This window comes from Elephas maximus, chromosome 7, assembly GCF_024166365.1.
Source record: "Elephas maximus indicus isolate mEleMax1 chromosome 7, mEleMax1 primary haplotype, whole genome shotgun sequence".
Lineage (NCBI taxonomy): Eukaryota > Metazoa > Chordata > Mammalia > Proboscidea > Elephantidae > Elephas > Elephas maximus.
In genome coordinates, this window is record NC_064825.1 from 102751798 (window position 1) to 102772603 (window position 20806).

General features: G+C 52.8%; 1 protein-coding gene and 1 pseudogene across 2 annotated transcripts; both read right to left on the bottom strand.

Annotated features, from left to right (window-relative positions):
* Positions 1 to 1465: 1465 nt before the first annotated feature.
* Positions 1466 to 18046, bottom strand: SPI1 (Spi-1 proto-oncogene). Of its 2 annotated transcripts, none has more exons than XM_049891132.1 (5): positions 17778 to 18046; positions 14369 to 14468; positions 3737 to 3924; positions 2828 to 2990; positions 1466 to 2089 (listed from the first exon to the last, which is right to left on the bottom strand). In XM_049891132.1, the coding sequence occupies exons 1-5, from the start codon at positions 17820 to 17822 to the stop codon at positions 1770 to 1772; spliced, it is 816 nt and encodes a 271-aa protein (XP_049747089.1). In that variant the 5' UTR covers positions 17823 to 18046; the 3' UTR covers positions 1466 to 1769. The 2 variants fall into 2 exon arrangements, with proteins under 2 accessions (XP_049747089.1, XP_049747091.1); XM_049891134.1 differs by having other exon boundaries at positions 14369 to 14465; positions 17778 to 18045.
* Positions 18047 to 19902: 1856 nt separating this feature from the next.
* On the bottom strand, positions 19903 to 20121 carry LOC126079658 (40S ribosomal protein S29-like; annotated as a pseudogene).
* Positions 20122 to 20806: the final 685 nt, after the last annotated feature.

A 20806-nucleotide genomic window follows, 5' to 3' on the forward strand; every position in this document is an offset into this window, starting at 1 on the left:
GGTGCCCACAATGCACCGTCCCTTGCACCACCGAGATCCATTGTTTCTTCCATTTTAACCACTTTTAGGCCCCACCGCATGCTTCTGGGCCTTCTTTAAAAGAGGACACTGGGCATCGGTCCACCTTTCTTGAGGTTCTGAGGCCTGGGGAGGGAGCAGCCACGGTTGTGTGGAAGAGTCCTCCAGGGCGAGGCATGCAGGGAGGGGGTTCCCCTAAGTAACCAGCCTGGGGCTCAGGTCTCTGCAGGCTGACAGTGGTGTGTGCCTCACTCCCAGGCTGCCGCTGGCCTCCACTTCTTGCTACTGTAGGAAGTAAGACACTTAGAGGCTTCCCTGCTCGTCTTTTTCTGTTTCTCTCTGTTGTGGGCTGAAAACCTGAGAGCAAGCATGTAATCATATGTGTGAGCAAATGTGAGAGCGTGCATGTAGGCAAATGTGTAAACAGGTGTGAGCACACGTGTGAGGAAACGTGTGCAAACATGAGATCACATGTGAGCATACTGTGAATATATGTGTGAGCAAGCACGTGAGCATGTCTGAGCATATGTGAGTGTGCATGTGAACAGACATGTGAGCAAATGTGTGAATATACGTGTAAGCAAACCTGTGAGCGTACGTGTGAGTAAACATGGCGGCAAATGTGTCAACATACATGGAGTGTGGTAATGCAAGCACATGACACCACGAGGCTACATGACGGATTCACTGTGTCTACCTTCTTCCTGGGCACTGATTTTGTGAGAATGCTTTCTGAATGACTGCAGGTCTTCGGTGCTTAATTCCTGAGCCTCCTCATGCTAAGAGTGTCCTGCTCCAGATAAGGGAAGGCTGGTAAGTGAAGCTCCCAGCAACAGCCTTGGGTTGGGATCCACTCACCTGCTGTGTGACCTTGGACAAATTATTTGCTCTCTATGAGCCTCAGTTTCCCATTCCATAAAATGGGGGTGGTATCAGGTTCCATCTCTCAAGGTTGGCATGTAATAAATGAGGAGAAAATCCAGAGTTGTTGCTCTCGTTATCATCGGGCTTGTAACCTAAAGATTATGCATCCAAGCCCCACTGAGGCTTAAAAAAAAATTGTCAGGTGCAGAGAGCTTTTTAATATAATTTATTCCCCTAGTAACAACCGAGACAGCCTTCTTTCCACCATACTCTACCTCTGGGTCAGGAACTTTGTATCATTTGTCCTCAGGCCCCCAGGATCCAGCACTGGACATGGTCCTCAGTAAATCCCCAAAGCACAAATGAGAAAAAGAGAGATGTGGCACCCAGGACCCAGACGAGGTGCACAAAAATTTTCCAAAGAGAACACTTCAGGCAAGGTTATACTTTATAAAAAGACCGCCTGTGCCGCAAGAGGGTTCACTGAGAATAACTTTAATTACTCAGTTCCTTGAGGGGGCAGATGGGTGAAAAGTGTAGGAAGGGGGAGATGCTTAGAAAGAATTCGATTTACACAAATACGTTCACTTGGAACTCCCAAGAAAGTACTGCTGATTGTACTAAGCAAGGCTGACCCTTCGGTCGGGTCAAGCGCCCCCCGGTGGCCTTCTGGAGCCGAGGCTGGAGTCCTGGTGGGAGGCGAAGCAGGGGTCTGGGGAGGGGGGCTGGGAGGTGGGGAGTGGGCGGGTGAGGCGAGGCCTGGCCCGCTGCAGTCCTGCCTCTGGCCCCTGGGAGCTTCCTTCCCTGTGTCCGGGCCGGGCGAGGGGTTAATGCTATGACCGGCGGGGAGGCCTGGCGGGGCCTGGCGGGATCTGCGGCCCCTGGGCTCAGTGGGGCGGGTGGCGCCGCTCGGCCAGGCCCCCGCGGCCCAGCACCTCCCCGCTGAACTGGTAGGTGAGCTTCTTCTTGACCTTCTTGACCTCGCCTGTCTTGCCGTAGTTGCGGAGCGCGCGGGCCATCTTCTGATAGGTCATCTTCTTGCGGTTGCCCTTCTGGATGCCCCAGCGGTGCGCCAGCGCCTCCTTGTGCTTGGACGAGAACTGGAAGGTGCCCTTGTCCTTGTCCACCCACCAGATGCTGTCCTTCATGTCGCCGCTGCGGAGCAGGTCGAGCAGGAACTGGTATAGGCGGATCTTCTTCTTGCTGCCTATGAGGGAGAGGGCCAGGGCAGGTGGGAGGGGGTCAGGACCCCGACACCGGGACCCACCCCCACCCGTTTCTTATGTGGGACCCCCTCTCTGGGTGGGGGCTGCGACCCATCACAACCTGCAGTGTGGGGGGTGGTCACTGGGGCAGGACTCAGGGTGGCTAGGAGGGTTTAGGGGAAACCACTGTGCTAGCCGGGTGCACACAGGCACACTCACACCCACACACCCATCACGTTCACCCACAAACAGCACAGAGAAATATGCACCTTCACATACACTCACACAGCAAGAGAGAAACACACACAGCACAGAGATACACACATACACTGACACACAGCACAGGGAGATGCACACACACATACACTCACATACAGTCATAGCACAGATATACACACACTCACACACAGCACAGAGGTACACACACAGACACACATCCACACACACAGCACAGAGAGATGCACACACATACACTCACAGTCACAGCACAGAGATATACACACACTCGCACACAGCACAGAGGTACACACACAGACACACATCCACACACACAGCACAGAGAGATGCACACATACACTTGGACACACACACACTCACATACACACACAGCACAGAGAGATGAGCCCACACACAGAGCTGGGTGGCATGACCTCTAGTCAGTCAGCCTTGGCTGGGGTGGGGATGGGGCACAGATATGGCCCCAGTCAGGGTGGGTCAGGGCTGGGTCTGGGTCTGCCTACCTGTCTCCCCATGCAGTAGGCCAGGCCCTGGCTCCAGGCCGTCAGCCTCCCCATCAGACACTTCCAGTGGGGGGCTGTGCCGCTCACCCTCCTCCTCGTCCGAGCTGGCCTGGGCCGGGGACAGGGAGGGGTATGGGACACACATCCGGGGCAGGTAGGAGACCTGGGCAGGTGAGGGGAAAGGAGTTAAGTCAGTAGGAGCTTTTGGGTGAGAGAAGAGCACATGCTGAGCGCTGCAAGGACAGCAGCAGGCACAAAGATTGGGAGAAGGCTGGGAAAGTTGGGATCAGTCAGGTCACCACACACAGATGCACCGGCCATGCCCTGCACCACGGCCTTGAGCTGTGGGGGCATGGGGTGCTGGGCCTCCTGGTTTAGGGCTACATGGCCCAGGAAAGGGGCTCCTTTTTCTTAAACACACAAAGGTGCCGAATGGCCTAGCAGCAGCCCTGGGACCAGATGTGGGAGAGCTGTGGGGCCAGTGAGTGGGGTTTAATAAGTGGGGTGGTGAGTCCGTGAAGGGGCAGTAGAGGTCAACAGAGGTCCCTGATTGGGAGGTGGGGGCCATGGGGGCTAAGTTGGATCACTAGAGAGGTCAGTGGGGAGAGTGAGGGGCCAGTGAAGGTCACTATTCAGAGACTTGGGTGTAAGTGGGGGTGCAGTTGGCGAGGGTTGGGAGGATCAGCCCGAGGTGTGGGAATTATCTGGGGTCTGTCTGTGGGGCGAGAGGAGATAAGGGTGGGGGGGTCACGAGGTCAGTCGGAGGGTCAGGAGGCAGCCGTTGGGGCTCTGGCCGCCGTTGGCGCTGTAGGGCAGGAAGCCGAGTTGAGTAAGAGCCTGTGTCAGCTTCCTGTGAAGCTCTGGGCCTCACCACAGGCCAGCCGGCTCCTGCAGGATGGGCACACGCACCTGGTGGCCGAGGCTTGCATGGGGCGGCGCCATGGGGGTGTCGAGGACATGCATCTGCTCCAGCTCCATGTGGCGGTAGAGCTGCTGCAGCTGTGGGGGCTGCACGCTCTGCAGCTCAGTGAAGTGGTTCTCAGTGAAGCTCTCGAACTCGCTGTGCACGTGGTGGGGGTGGAAATCCCAGTAATGGTCTGTGGGGGACAGGGAGGCAGTATGGGGTGAGACCGTGCAGGTGGGGCAGGAGGAGCTTACAATAAAATAAAACAGTAAGCCTGGCCTTTATGCAGCCCTCATCATGTGCCAAGCGGGGTTAAACGTTTATGTTAATTACCTTGTTTAATGCATACCACCCACTTTGTTATATTGTTGTAGTTAGTTGCCCTTGAGCCAATTCCAACTCTTGGCGACCCCATGTGTGCAGAGTAAAACTGACCCACACGGTTTTTGAAAACTCGAGGCTGTGACCTTTCGGAAGCAGATTGCCAGACCTGTCTCCTGAGGTGCTTCTGGGTGAGTTCGAGCTGCTGACCTTTCGGCTAGTAGTCGAGTGCTTAATCGCTTGTGCTACCCAGGGACTGCCTTGTTCACTCTCCATTTTGTAGATGAGGACACTGAGGTTAGAGAGGCTACATCACATGCCTCATCAGTGGCAGAGCCAGGACTCGGGTCTGCAGCAACCATTCTGTCCTGCTTCCCAGGTGGTCACAAGGACACAGGCTTTTGAGCCAGAGTCTGAATCCGGGCTCTGCCATTTACTTGCTGTGTGACCTCAGGCACATGTGTGGGCCTCTCTGGCCTCAGTTTCCTCACCTGTAAAATGGAGATAGTAGTTATTGTGAGGATACAAATGAGTTCATGTTTTAGAAACTCCTAGCACAGGACCAAGGAGACCTGGCAGCGAAACCATTCGGTGCTCAGCCCCTAACCAAAAGGTTGGCAATTCGAACCCAACCAGTGGCTCCATGGGAGAGAGACCTTGTGATCTGCTTCCATAAAGATTACAGCCAAGAAAACTCCACAGCAGGGGTGTCCCTTGGGGGCTGCGGGGGGTGCAGACTGCACCAGGTAACACTCTCAGAGGAGGTGAAACCAAAAAGACTGTCTGTAAAAATATCCCTGCAGTTAGTTATAACAAAAACATTTTTCGTAAGCCCATCTGATATGTGTCAATATATCTGCAAGGCTAAAACTAATTGCTGATTTACTTTTTGAACATTCGTGTGCTCCGGTCAAAGCTGTCATTATTACCCAATTACAGTGAAGCTCCGAATCACGTGGTTTCATCTGCACGCAGCTACGAGCACGCTGATGTTTTTGTTGCTGCGGGGTTTTTTACAGTCCTTGATTTTGTCAAAATTTCTGGCAGTGTAGCTACAATAATGTGGTAATTAGTATTTGTGAATCTATATCAATAACTTTTTTGAGAATGAAGTTGTAATTAAAGGAAAAGAAGGAGTGATATACAGGAATTACGATTCATGAGTAACATTACTACAAAACACATAATTAAGGATTCCATGTGGTCTGGTATGGGAGGAGGTCCCTGGGGAGGTGACACCAACCCCAGTGATGCCACTGTTCTGTGGGGCAGTTCTACTCTGTCACATGGGAATTGACTCAACGGCACCAACCACAGCAACAGTACAGGACCTGTCTGAGTAGGCCCTCTGGGAGAGCTGGGTCCTCTCCCCTCCCTGAACTCTCCCACTGGTTCCTGAGCTGACTGGCTGCCCGTGTACACACAGCCTCATCACACGGGCAAGGTGTGACTGCAGAGCCACAGGGCTGACATCCCTTACACAGAACTTGCTCAGGTGCACGGTGCTGCCCCAGCAAAGCCACGGCCTTGGATGGCTGCACCTGCGCTCCCATGGAGGACCCAAGGCTTTCCTGGAAACTCCCCATGGGTGTGCCTCAGAGCCTGCGGTGAGGGACTAGAGTTTGCGGAAGGGCCAAAGGCCAGTGGGAGCTGTGTCCTGGGACTAGGGCAGGTCTCAGCATGGTTTCTCTGGGCACCTTTTCCAGGAATGAAAACTGCCACATGTCTGAGGACTTCCTGGGTACAGGGTGATGATCAAGTGACAAGAGGGATTTTCTCCTGTGGCCCAAAAAGGGAGTGTACGGACATACTAGGCCAGGGTAGCATCTCTGGGACAAGTGCACAACCCAAAGGGGCACCACCAGCAGCCCCAGGCGAGTGTGTGCAGTGTGTGTGGGTGTGCATGTGATGTGTGTGGGTGTGCGGTATGTTTGTGGTGTATATGTGAGAGTGCATATGTGAGTGTGTGGGTGGTAGGTTTGTGGTATGTGAGTGTGTCCGTGTGACTGGGTGGGTGTATGTGGGTTGTGTGTATATGGGTGTGAATGTATATGATGTGTGGTATGTGTAAATGAGTGAATGTATATGTGGTGTGTATATAATTGTGTGTATGAGTGTGTGTGTGAAAGTGTGTGGGGGGCATGTAAGTGTGTGTATGTATCTCCTTTCTGCCTCCCTCCCCCTTTATCTTTCTCTCTCTCTCACAAACATACTCACTCAAACACTTCTAAGAAATTAAATGTGTTTTTAGCTCTGGACTGGATATCAAAGGACTCGCATTCTAATCCTAGCTCTGTGGTGGTTTTCTGTGTGACTCTGGACAGGACATTTTCTCTCCTTGAGCCTCTGGTTCCCCCTTTAAAAGTTGGGGACCCAAATGGGTAGCTACTGAGGTCTCATCTATGTGTGAAATCATTTGACCCCACGGTGAAGGCAGCCCAGACTCCCACCTCTATGAGGAACACAGCACAGAGGGAAGAAAATACATCATTTGGGAGTCAGCTGGAGCTGGGATCAAATCCTGGCTCTGCCATTTACGACTGTGTGACACCGGGCAGTTCATTCCACTTGTCTAGGCCTCAGTTTCCTCATCTGTAAGATTTGGACCTAATAGTTACACCCGTCTCATAGGCTTGCTGTGAGGATTAAATGGCTAATGCCTGCAAAGTGCTTAGAATACAAACTGGCACAAAGTAAAACTGAGTAAATGTCAACCATCATCATCATCATTGTTATTATTTTATTCTAAAATGCCTGGCTTAGCACATGAGCATACAGCAGACCTTTAACATTTGTTTATTTCCTCCCCTTCCCCCCCTCATTCCCTGCCACCTTAGTGGGACAGAGAAATAGTTTTAGGGGACCAGCCTATCCCTTTCTCCCAACGGCTGGAGCTGGGGCCCCAGTATTGCACCATGAGGATAGGGACTGGTTGTGTTCACCCCTAGGTTCCCAGTGGAGCCTCTGGGTGGTGCAAATCGTTAAGTGCTTGACTACTAACTGAAAGACTGGTGGTTCTAACCCACCCAGAGGTGCCTCAGAAGAAAGGCCTGGTGATCTGCTTCTGAAAGGTCACAGCCTTGAAGACGCTGTGGAGCACAGTTCTATTCTGCACACATGGGGTCCCCATGAGTCAGGATAGAGTTTCAACGGCAACTGGTGGTGTTTTTTGTTTTTTTTTTTTTTTTGGTATTCTCAGTGCTTAGATCCAGTAGGTGCTCAACAAACCTGTCCTGAATGAATGAATGAATCCTAGCCTCCTAAGGAATCTCCCTGACTCCTCCATGAAATTATCTAAACCTGAAGGGAAACAACACAAAACTCAATCCACACCTTCATCTTGCAGCGAGTTAATACTTGCTGTGGGAGAGGTTGCCCTGTCCTTTAAAGCAGGCCATGTTCTGAGGCTCTGGAATTTGGTGAGTAGATCTAGGTTCCTGTTTAGCTGTGGACCCTCCCTCCGGCCCTACCCGTGACCTTTCCCATTTTTGCCTTCCCTAGCCCTGGTGGCATAGTGGTTAAGAGCTCAGCTGTTAACCAAAAGGTCAGCAGCTTGAATCCACCAGCTGCTCCTTGGAAATGCTATGGGGCAGTTCTACTCTATCCTACAGGGTCACTATGAGTCAGAATTGACAGAATGGCAACAGGTTTTGTTTTGTTTTTTTCGTCCCAGGCTGAAGTGCCCAGATCTTCATAGAATGCGTTATCAACCCTGCCCACCAATCCCCATCCCCAAGCTCACCCAGCTCCAGGGTTAGGAGGGGGAACCATGAATACATGCAGCTCTCTGGGTGTGGGGTAAGGGGTCCCCAATTGCACTCTTTCTCTCCCTGCCACCACCTCTGTTCTAGCTTCACATCTGGTCCATAAGGTCACTCTGGTGGTCCCAGCTGAGGTCAGCGTTTTTCAAATGCTGTGTGTGTCCGAGGACACCTTCACCAGAGTCACTTGGAGGTTGGACAGGCCTGCAGATCTGAGGTCCCAAGGGAGACCCACTGGATCAGAAGCTCTGAGAGTAGAGCTGGGAATCTGCAATTAACAGGCCCCTGAGGAGATTCTTTCACTCAGTGACACTCCAGAACCCTGCCCTGGAGTACCCTGAAGGCTGCAACAGAGACTCCCAAGCTTCGATTAAAATTTCAAAAGGCTCAACGGAAACCTTGCCTTTACCCTTGATTTGGGTGCCCAGGCAGTTACATAATAAATGCTGCCTGTTTGGTAGCAGAAACGTTCCAAATATGGGGCCCCCTGGGGAAACAGTGTAAGAGTCTTTTGCAGTGCAAAGGCCAGCACTCCTGGGCTCTTCAGACCTCATTTCTGGATGACTCTTAATGAGTTCATTGCTTTATTCCTTTTGTCCATTTACTGGGTCACCCCACCATCAGCTATTTTTGCCCTCTTAGCATGACTTTCTGCTCCTCAAAAGAATATAATGTCATTTGCATTTCTGGAGATAGCTTGGAGCCCTCCTTTCTATAACCTGTTAGGCACTCAACACATAGTAGAGTAGGCCTCAATCAATGTTTGATGAAATGACCAATGTACCGGGCACTGTGCTAAGTACCCAATTGACATCGTCTCTCATAATCCTCACCCCAGCTCTGAGGAGGCAGCCACAATAGCATGACCTTAGTTTTGTGCTTGAAGAAACTATGACTCAAAGAGGCTAAGTTCCTTATCCACGGGCAGTCATTGGTAGAATCAGGATCAAAACCTACTTCTGTCTGACTCCAGGGACTGAACCCTTACCACTATACCATAGCATCTCTGAAGAATGAGACTATTAATGAAAACTTTAAGTAAGACCCATAGAGAGACTTGGTCACTGATTGTTCTCATCCATCTGTCTGTCCACCATCATCCATCCATTATCCATCCATCCACCATCTACCCATCATCCATCCTCCATCTATCCATCCATCCACCTATCATTCACCATTCATCATCATCCATCATTATCCATCGTTCATCCATCCACCATCCAGCCATCATCCATCCACCTTCCATTTATTCATCACTCATCCCACCATCATCCATCCGTCCATCCATCCATCTATTCATCTATCCATCAGCCTCCCTCTAAATAAGTTCCCAATCTGGGGCCAAAGTCCTCCACATACATCCCTATTGTTACCCACTTTTTGGTGTCACAAAATACCTGTATGCACCAGAACATAAATAAATGATACTCAAAACAACCCCACACACACAAAAAAAAAAAATTCGAGCTTTGGGTGTAATTCAGTCGCCCTTTTTTCCTGGGAGCAGAAACCCCAACCCGAAACCCAGGGCTCCCCCCAGAGGAGTAGAAGTCAGATCAAGGCAGAGCATGAAGATGAGGAATCAAGAAAGGAGGGGCAAGAAAAAACCTTGTCAGGAAGTCATGGACCATTGGGCTGGGGTTCCTGAGGCCCAGCCCTTCCTGCACATTGTTGAGATGTGGAAACCGAGGCCCAGAGAACAGAGAGGCTTGCTCTGAGTCCCGTGGCACTCATTACTCTCTACCTTGTATCCTAATTATTAGCATTTTAATTATTCTCCTGTTACAAAAATGGATCTGGCAGAACCTGACTTTATTTATCCCACAGCACTTAGCAAAGTGCCTGGCATATAAAAGATGCTCGATAAGTTATTACTAGCTGGATAGGTTGGTGGGAGATGAGTGGAAAGTTTGGTAGGTGGAGGGAAGGACAGTTGGAAAAGTAGATGAAGAGATGACTAGATGCATGTGTGAGTTCGTGGATGGTTGGATGATTAATAGTAATAAAAGATGAATGAGTGGGTGGAAAGATGATATATGTATGGATGGACAGATGGATGGATGGATGGATGGAGAGAAGGAGGCATACCTTGGAACTTTTTTTCCTTCACCACCCCCATCCAAATTAGCAAATCCTATTAGCTCTATAGGGAGCCCTAGTGGTGCAGTGGTTAAGAGCTTGGCTGCTAGCCAAAAGGTCAGCAGTTCGAATCCACCAGTCGCTCCTTAGAAACCCCATGGGGCAGTTCTACCCTGTCCTGTAGGGTCGCCATGAGTTGGAATCGGCTCAACAGCAACAGGCTTATTAGCTCTACAGAGCCCTCGTGGTGCAGTGGGTAAGAACTTGGCTGCTAACCAAAAGGTCTGCAGTTTGAATCCACCAGTTGCTCCTTGGAAACCTTATGGGGCAGTTCTACTCTGTTCTGTAGAGTAGCTATAAGTCGGAAACAACTTGATGGCAACAGGTTTTATTAGCTCTTTTCTCAAAATCTATCCTGATTCTGTTCACTTCTCTCGGACTGTACTGCCACCACTCTTGTTCAAGCCACCTGCATCTTTTGCCTGCCTTATTCCAATAGCTTCTTAAGTGTTCTTTCTCCTCCTATTCTTGCCTCCTTTCCATCTATTCTCCACACAGCAGCCACAGTGATCTTTTAAAAAAGACTACTCGCATCATGCCATCTCATGCTCAAAACCCTCCAACGGCTTCCCATTGTGTGTCAGATAAAATCCAAACTCCCACCATGGCCTTCAAGCCCTGTGTGATCTGGCCAGGGCCAACCCCTCTGGCTCATGTTATCATCGCTCCCCACTCTGCTCACCAGCCACTCTGGTCCTCCGTTGAGGTCCCTGCTTTTGCACTTGCTCTTCTCTGTAACTAGAGCACCCTTCCCTTTGCATGGCCGGTTCCTTCTCTTCATTCCAGTTTCAACACAATTGCCACCTCCAGAAAAAGACCTTTCCTGACCACCCAAGTTAAAGGAGCCCCATACCCAGACACTCTGCATTATATTACTCTGTTTTTTATAGGACTTGTCACTAGATGGTATGATATGTCTGGTTATTTGATTATTTGTTTATTGTCTCCCTCTTGCCTCTCTGGGCTATAAGCTCTATGAGGGCAGTGATCTTGTCGGTCTTGCTCAATGGGAAATCATCAGTGCCTAGAACATTCTGGTTCATGGTGTATAATCAGTGAATATTTGAAGGGTGGACAAATGAGGGGATGAGTGGATTAGTGATAGCAATGGAAGTGGTTGGAAGGATAAAAGGGTGGGTGGGAAGGTGGGAGGGTGAGTGGATGGATGGGTGGGTGGCTGGCAGCTGGGTCAGTGGAAAGTGACCCAAGTTGATCAGCCACAGAGCCCTCTTCATCCAACTCAAATGCTTCTCCCACCCTCGCAGTGGCTTCATCTGTCCTGCTAGGAAGATGAAGTAAAGCCAAGATACTATGTTCTAAGAGTTGACCCAGCCTTGTGCTCAGTACATCACATTACCTCATATATTATATGCATTATCTCATTTAATTGGCACAACTCAGTGGGGTAAGTAGTTTCATGTTCTCAGTGTTATGGATGAGGAAACAGGGGCTCAGAGAGGTTAAGTTACTTGCCCAAAGGATAGGCAGCTGGAGAGTGATGGAGCCAGAACTAGACCCAGGTCTAACTCCAAAACCTTTACATTAGGCTTCACCACCTACAAGTATAGACACGGAGAGCAGGCAGGAACTGGTGGAAGGATGTGGGAGTGTCTTTACTCAGACAATACTTTCCAACAGGGACTTAGAGATGGGTCAGATGCCTGGGTAGGCAATGACTGGGGGTAGAGACTGGGACCCCTGGGGACACTGGAGGAATCTCTGAGGAAATTGGTGGTTCATAACCCAAGTGGGGTGCACAGGCAGCCAATCGCTAGCCATTCCTAGAGCCCCAGAAATAAAATCCCTGGATGGTATAATTAATGTGTTTAGCTACTAACCAAAAGGTTGGAGGTTTGAGTCCACCCAGAGGCACCTCAGAAGAAAGAACTGGTGATCAACTTCCAAAAAATCAGCCATTGAAAACTTCGTGGAGCCACAGTTCTACTCGGACACACATGGGGTTGCCACGAGTCGGAATCACCTCAACAGGAGCTGGTTACCTGGGCACTGAGCCAGGAAAACATGGACTTTCTCTACAGGGCTCACTCCATCAGCCCCAGCCCTGGGTTTAGCTGATTTCTTGATATGTAGACAGCACCCTCATCTTACAGGAGGAAAACTGAGGCTACAATAGACCTAAAGAAGTGTACCAAATGCTCCCAAACCTGTAAAAGTGAGAGGAGTATTGAACAGAGGAAAAAGGGTCTCAGGCAACCCAGAGCTTGCTGGGACTTGAGTGGTCCTGATGTCTGCAGCCACCAGGGGGCACCAGTCATCAAGCCAGAGGGAGCGTCTCGGGCCTCAGTGTTTGGTGAAGGGTGTGTGTGTTAGTCCCTGGGTTACCCTGCCCTTGATCCTGCCTGCAAAAGCAAAAAAAAAAAAAAAAAAAAATCCAAACCTGTTGCCATCAAGTCAATTCCGACTCATAGCGACCTTATAAGACAGAGACAAACTGCCCCATAGGGTTTCCAAAGAGTAGCTGGTGGATTCAAACTGCTGACCTTCTGATTAGCAGATGAATGCTTAACCACTGCACCACCAGGGTTCCTGATGCTGCCTGAAATACCAAACCCAACCCATTGCTGTTGAGTCAATTCTGACTCATAGTCCCCTATAGAGACAGAGTAGGCCTGCCCCATAAGGTTTGCCAGGAGCAGCTGGGATTCAAACTGCCAACGTTTGGTTAGCAGCCGAGCTCTTAACCACTGTGCCACCACTGCCTAGGGGAGCTAAAAATAGAGTGGAATGAGCTAGACCTTCTCCCTAAATTTTCTGGATTTTCCACAGAGAGGATTATTTCTGTGTAATTACAATTAAAGTTAGAAGACTGAGTGAGGATATTTTACAGCCCTGGGACAGGAATTCCACGAAGCCTGTGTGTCCCAGATGTACCCTTAAGGTGTGCCTGTTACCTACTCCCAAGATCTGGCAACGGCACCAGTGGCCATTAAGTTGATTCCAACTCATAGCAACCCCATGTGTTTCAGAGTAGAACCGCGCTCTGTAGGGTTTTCAAGGCCGTGACCTTTTGGAAACAGATGGCCTAGCTTCTCTTCCAAGGCGCCTCTGGGTGGGTTTGAACTTCCAACCTTTCAGTTAGTAGTCAAGTGTTCAACTGTTGATGCCACCAGGGATTCCTGGCTTCCGGGTAGAGCTCTCGATAATTGTTGCCAGGTATGAGTTTCAGGTGAACTGTGCACAAGTTCTGGCATCTAGATGTGGATGCCCTAACTGTGGACTCCTCACATGAGGCATCCTGGGTGTGGCCAGCAGACTGAGACTGCCACAGACATGTCTGCAGAATGGAGGTATGGGTGTGACTGACCCCAAGTGTGAGACCTTCTCTAGTGATAGCGCTCAGCACGCTCTGCCCTCTTGTGCTGCAGACACCCTGGTGTGTGGCCTGCCCAGGCCTCAGACCTCTGGAGAACTCCCCAGTGAAACCTCTGCCATTGCTAGGCCACCTCACCTCTGGTTCAAGGATGTCCACCTCAATATGCCAAGACCTACCTTGGGTGACCTCTCACAGCCCTCTCTCCAGGTCCCAGGCACCTAACGCCCCTCTCCCCTTTCCCCGGATTTGCTCCAGGATTGAGGCTTGACCTGGGGTGAGCAGTTAGGTGCAGACAGAAGGGTGCCTTGGCCCAGCCTCTTTCCCTGCCCCAGCAAGCTGGGGTCTCTGGCCCCTCAGAGCCTTTCTCTTAGCCCTGTGGTTCTCAACTAGGGGTGGTTGTGCTCCCCAGGGGACATTTGGCAATGTCTGGAGACATTTTTTATTGTCATGGCTGGTGGTGCTACTGGCATCTAGTGGGTAGAAGCCAGGGATCCTGCTAAATATCCTACAGTACACAGAATGGCCCTATGACAAAGATCAACCTAAAATGTCAACGGTGCCAAGGTTGAGAAACGCTTCTAGCTACACACAGGAGGGAGCAGGGGTGCAGCAATGGGGAGTTGGAGGTGAAGGGGGTGACAAAAACAGAGAGGAAGAAGGAGGGAATCGGAGGGGCAGGGTCAGAGGAAAAAGCCCTGGACTTGGAATGAATAGAGCTAGGCTCCGCTGACCACCCCTGTGAACTTGTACAAGGCACTGAACTCCCAGCCTCACTTTCTTTATCTGTAAAAAGGCCACAAGTGTTGGACAGGAAAATATATGTGGAAGAAACTAACCACAGGCCTTGGCACACCAGAGATGCTCAATAAATGGATGCTGGGAGTGTGGGAAGCAGGAGCGTGGAGGCATGGGGTAGTAAATTCACTTCCCCTGAGAGCTAACTCAGTCCAGTTCTCAGGATGCCAAAGATGCCCTGCAAACCATTTCTTCTTTTTTTTCTCCAAGCAAGAGACCAGGAGTGGCTCAGCTGCCCAGGCCAAGCTAGGAAAGCAGTGGGTGGAGTGGAGGTGTCATGTACTCACCACTATGGCTTTCTCCATCGCTGCTGAGATATGGGTAGTAATCGTGTGCTGGGCGTTGGTACAGATCCGTGTCATAGGGAACCAGGTCTTCCGTTGGCTGCTGAGAGAAGAGGGGGTCAGGGCCTGGACTATGGTAAGAAGACTTCAGCTAGGTTTGCAGCCCCCCAATATGTCGGGTCCAACCGCCCTCCCTGACCAGGGGTCCTTTTTCTGCCTGGAATTGGAGAGGTCAGAGTCACAGAGAGCCAGAGCACCGGCTCCTGCAGGAAAGGGGTGCAGGGAACCTGGAGGCCAGATGTCAAAAGAAGACCAGGCCTGAAGGGAGGGCATGGCTCCTCCATCTGCTCAGTGACTCCTCCCAGCCACCTCACACTCACACCTGTGTGTGTACTCAGTCTCGCATATGAACCCTCTCATACCAATTATACCCACACTCACAGAAAAGTCACACACATAAACCCTAACCATACATGCTCGTACACTCACCCTCATGGTCACACACAGTAACACATTCACCCACACTTGTGACCACACAGGAACACACAAGCCATTGTACACTCGCCCCTGTAGGCACGCATACGGTTACATGGAATGATACACACTCGGTCTTGTGTTCAAATATGTGAACACACACATCCACACCCCTATCCTTACACTCAGTTGCTCATATTTCACTGGCATGCTCACCCTCACAGCACAGGCACCGGGGTCCTCCTGCAGCAGTCCCCCCCTGCCCAGCCCCCACTCTCTCCCTCTCACAGCCTTGGCCCAGGCCCCATGTGCTCAGGGCCACCATTCACGCAGAGGGTCTTCAGCTGGGGGGCCTGTGGGGCCACCAGAGCCTTGATCCACTCACCTACCCTCCTCTCGCCACACCCTCACTGGGATACTCCTTCTCCTGCTGCCCCTCCCCTCCCCTTCACTCCTTCTTGCCCGAAAGCCCGAGCTCCTCCTAATTCTCCTCTTCCCTCCTCCCCTGTCCCTCCACACCTCTCCTTTCCATCCTCCCCTCTTTCTCCCCTCCTCCTTCTCCCATCAGTCCTCTCTACCATCCTCCCCCTCCTCACCCCTCCCTGACCTTCTTCTTCCCTCCTCCCCTGCTTGTCCCCCTCCCCCTCCTTCCCTCCTCCCCATCCTCCTTCTCCTTCCCCTCCTCCCTATTCTCCTCTCCCTCCAGCCCTTCTCCCCCGCACACACTGGCACAGCACAGGGACATGCACCCTCCAGCCTTCCCAGCAGTCATCAGGCCTCTCCCCACCCCCACAGTGTGTGCCCAAGGATTACACAATAGTTACTGTGGCCCTCAGGACTTGGGTTGGGGACCAGGACTGTCTTGGGAGCCCATCCTCTCAGGAGGCACCCAGAAGTGGCCTCTGGAGCTGAGGAGGGGCTGAGGGGTCTGGCGTGGGGGCCCAAGAGGATGCTGCCTCCTGCCTGGCTCTATCTGAGGTCAAGAGAGGGAGCCAGTATGGCCAAGCCCAGACCTGTGGTGCTCTGGAGGCTGAGTGGGCCCTTCCTGGGACAGCCTCCCTCACCCTGCCCAGCCTCCCATCTTCTTGGCCCCAGGTGGAGAGAAGGGTGGCACGGGGTGGGGGGTGGTGGCCAGTCCTGTTTGCATCCAGCTGAGTAAGGAGGCTGGAGGCCCAGCTCTGAGCCTGGCTCTCAAGGATGTCAAGCCTGGGGTGCCTCCTGGGGTGCCTCCCAGGGTGCCTCCCCTGGGTTCTGAGGCTGGGCTGGACTAGGGTGGGAAAGGGAGCTGCCTTTAGGCCAGGAAAGCTGAGTCAAGTGGGCAGGCCCTGCAGCCAGCCCTTCCCAGCTACCCCTCCCTAGCCCAGCCCTGAGAAGGGGTAGGGGGAAAGGAGAGGTGTCCTCTAGAGGATCCCAGTCTGACCCCTGCCCAAGGCTGCAACTGTCACCCAGGCAGGGAGCAGTGGGTACTGCCCCAGCCCTGGCCCTTTCCCCCACCCTTCCTCCTTGGGGTCTCTGGAATTCCTGCATCCTCAGTCCCTCTCCCTGTCCCAGTGCCAGCCCCTACCCTACCTCCGGTCACAGGCTCAGCCCTGGTCCTGCCAGCCCAAATCTCAGCCTGAACCTTGCCCTCCGCCCCATCGCTGCCCTGACCCTCTCTTAACCCAGGCCCTGTGCCAGCCCTAACTGCACTCTTAGCTCTAGTACATGCCTTGCCCCTGCCCAGCTCCTGCCTCAGCCCCTGCCCCAAACCCTGCCCCAGCCCTTGCCCCAGCCCCTGCCCCAGCCCTTGCCCCAACCCCTGCCCCAACCCTTGCCCCAGCCCCTGCCCCAGCCCTTGCCCCAGCCCTTGCTTCAACGCTTGCCCCAGCCCTTGGCTCAGTCCTTGCCCCAGCCCCTGCCCCAGCCCTTGGCTCAGCCCTTGCCCCAGCCCCTGCCCCAGCCCTTGGCTCAGCTCTTGCCCCAGCCCCTGCCCTAGCCCTTGGCTCATCTCTTGCCCCAGCCCCTGTCCCAGCCCCTGGCTCAGTCCTTGCCCCAGCCCCTGCCCTAGCCCTTGGCTCAGCCCTTGCCCCAGCCCCTGCCCCAGCCCTTGGCTCAGCCCTTGCCCCAACCCCTGCCCCAGCCCTTGGCTCAGCTCTTGCCCCAGCCCCTGGCTCAGTCCTTGCCCCAGCCCCTGCCCCAGCCCTTGGCTCAGCCCTTGCCCCAGCCCTTGGCTAAACCCTTGCCCCAGCCCTTGGCTCAGCCCTTGCCCCAGCCTCTGCCCCAGGCCTTGGCTCAGCCCCTGCCCTAGCTGCTAGCCCAGCCCCTACTCCAAACACTTCCCCAGCCCCAAACTCTGCCCCAGCTCCTGCCCCAGCCCTTGGTTCAGCCCCTTGCCCCTGCTTCCCAGAAACCGGCAGGCCCAAGGCCCAAACCATTCGGTCAACAACAGCCATGTCCTCTGTGCCAGGCCCGGTACTGGGTGTTGGGGACCCAGAGTTACTTCAACTTCAGTCTCCAGAAGCCCCCAGGCCATGGGCCGAGACCTCTGGCCTGTTCGCTCCTTCCCTCAGCTCCTTACTGTCCTGTGGACCCGGCTTCCCCCTACGCTTGTCTCTTCCCATCAGCTCTTCCTCTACCCCTCTGCTGCCGCCCTCACCATCCTTAGCCCAGAGCCCTGCCCTGGAGCTCGGGCCTGCCACCCAGCCCATCTGTAAAAAACTGTTCAGGCCCCACCGATCACAGCCCCACCGAGGCTGGCCCTCAGCCTGCCGGGCACGCTCCGAGGAAGCCCGTGGCCCCCTTGCTGGGTCTTAGGCCAGGAGCTCAGGGAGGAAACACCAACTTCCCACTGATAGCAAGCCAGAGGAGGGCACCAGGTGGGCTGACGGGTGGGTGGGAAGGTGGTGGGCAAGCAAGCGAGGGCCCCAGGCTGGGCTGGTGGAGGAATCCCAGTACTCACAGGGGGGACGAGGGGAAACCCTTCCATTTTGCACGCCTGTAACATCCAGCCGAGCTCCGAGCCAGTCGGGTCCCCTGTCTCGGTGGGGGCCACTATGGAGCCCCTCAGGATGGGGCGCCCCGTCAGGGGCTGGACGGACGTGGGGCGGGCGCAGGGCTCAGGCCTGCCCCTTGAGCTTACAGGAGCCCTGGGTGAGCCCCCTTCCTTGACATTGCAGGGCCAGCACAAGTTCCTGATTTTATCGAAGGGCCTGCCGCTGGGAGATAGTCCCCTTGGGGTGACATCACCACCGCCCCAGCCCGTTTGCATAAATCTCTTGCACTACAGGAAGTCTCTGGCCGGCTGGGGCAGGTGGTGCTCCAGGGGCTGGCCTGGGAGGCCATGGGGGCCAGGCCCCCTGCCCAGAGGAAGCTGGGACTGAGGGGCGGCCTTAGGGGCTGGGGTGGGGAGGGAGGGTGGGAAAGGAAGGCTGGCTCTTCCACAGGAGGCCTTTGCCGCCCAGGCCCTACTGAGGCTCTGTAACCCCTACCCCACAAATGCCTGCTTCTTTTGAGACCCCCACGTGGCCAACAGTCACCTCCTTGGGGTTGGAGCTGGTAGGGGCGGCCTCTTGGGGCCTCTACTTCCTGGGGTCAGCCTGGCTTACTAAGGGCTCTGATCTGACAGACTGCCAGGCCTGGTTCTTCCTGTGGATCTTGGACCCCAATGCCTAGGCTCTCCCCAGGCTGGGGTGGGCTCAGGGTTGGGGCCCTCAACATAGTGCTACTTTCCCCCTTCTCTCAGAGTCCCTTCACAAGGGCTTCTCTTCCACCAGTGGGGGGCCCTGGGTTCTAATACCCTCCCCTCCCAGTTTCCAGGGTACCACAGCTTCTTCCAAAACCCTAGAGCCTCTGTCCTTAACTCAGATGTCTTCATCCCTGATACCTTCCCAGTGCCTGAATTACAATCTAGTCTTCCAAGTTTACAAACCTTTCTTGTCCATACATTTATGTTTTCCCATCCGTTTATCTGTCTATTTATCTATTTGTCTACCCATCCATCCACTCACCATGCCAGCCATACATTCATTTATTCATCCATTTATCTGTCAATCCATTCATTCATCCACCTGTTTATTTGTCCATTTAGCCATCTATATGTTCATGTTTTTTTTTTTATGTTCATGTCAGTCTATCCGTGCTTTATCCACCCATCAGCCCCTATTTCCATCTGTCCACCTGTTTATCTACTGTATACCTATCTGTCAATCTGTTAAACTATTGGTTCATCTATCCATCCATTCATTCACTCATCCATTCATCCCTTCACCCAATCAGCCTGTCAACCACCCACCCACCCATCCATCCATCCATTTATCTATCCATCCATCCATACATGCATCGTTCTGCCAAAAATTCACTGAGCTCCAGGCCCTATGCAGAGTGCTGGGAAAACATAAAAGTATTGGGCAAGATCCCTGCCTTCAGAGAGCTCCTGATCTAGTCTGGAGGGTGAAGGAATGAGGGGGCAATTAGTAGAGGCATTTTTGACCTGTTGACCTCTGTCGAGTCTACTCTGTTGGATGAGAACTTCTTGAACATCCCACTTTTCTCCTCTTCTGTGTAGTCTAAACCATTGCTCTGTATCTCCTTCCCACTGAGACTAGTCTGCCACTTCCTGCCAGTGAAATCCCAGTCCCCCAAGTGTTTCTTCACTGGGGGCAAAGTCCAGGGCTTGCCATTCGACCTTTTTCACTTCCATCTGCACTTATTTTTGCATCTATGCATGGAACTCTCCAAGGGTCACAAGTCCCCAGGGCTCTCTAGGGCCCTGACCAAAGCCCCTCCCCAGGAGGAGGGGAGAGATGGGACTGGCATGCTATCAGCTTCATCCTCACTCCCTACTTCTCCCTCAGCAAGGCCCAGATGACTTGATGTGGGACGGAGCCATTGTCTACTCCATGAGAACCAGGTCCTGCTCAATGTGTTCATTCAAGCATTCATTATTGTCTTGGTTTGATTGTTTTTTGTACTTATTTATTCACTCACTTATTCAGCTTTTTTTAATTGGAGATTTTTTAACTTTATGTACAGAGAGTTTTTTTTGTTGGGTAGATGTCTTGGATAATCCATTTAAGGGAGATCACTTAGTCCAACTTGATGACACCTATATCCTTCGCCGCTATGAGTCGGAATCGACTCGACGGCATTGGGGGGTATATCCTTCGTATACTGACGGAAACACTGGCTGCACATATTGAGGCCATATGTCCAATCAGACCGTGCCTGTTTGAGCACATGTGGCAAGAGCAGAAACCCTGGCCAAGTTTTCCCAGGTGTCTCCAGTAGAGCAGCTGGTGACACATCTTGCTTCGAGGGACACAACAAGGCAAAAGGCATCAGCTTTTTATTAAGTCTCTTCTATGTGCTGTGCCCTGTGTTTGTTTTTTAGTTCCTATCAAGCCAATCTCGACTCATAGTGAGTCCATGTGACAGGGTAGAACTGCCCCATTGGGTTTTCTCGGCTGTAACTTTTATAGAAGCAGATCGCCAGGTCTTTCTCCCAGGAGATGCTGGGTGGGCTCAAACCACCGATCTTCCTGTTCACAGCTGAGCACTTAACTGTTGCACCACCAGGACTCCTTGCTGGGCCCTGTTAGGGGGCACAAACATGAACAAGGCATGCCCCAGTGCCCCAGAAGCTCTAAGGCCTACGGAGAGAATGGACATGTCAACAGATAGCATGATTCTTTGTGGGGGGACCACACATAGGGAGGTACTAGGTGCCTTGGGGAGCAATTAATTTGGTCGGGGCCAGAGGTAGTAGGGTCTTAGCAAAGCATCCAAGGGAAGGGCATGCCTGGCTGAGGAATCCGCCTGCGTAAAGGCAAGGAAGTGGGAAAGAATCAGGGGACAGCGGGCCATCTGTCTTTGTGGCTGGTGAGTGGAGAGGCAGGAAGCAAGGCAGCACAGGAGGGGAAAAGCCTTGAGTGCCAAGCCAAAGACCTGGGTTAAATCTGGGGCAACCGTGGAGGCTTTGCTGGTTTTAAG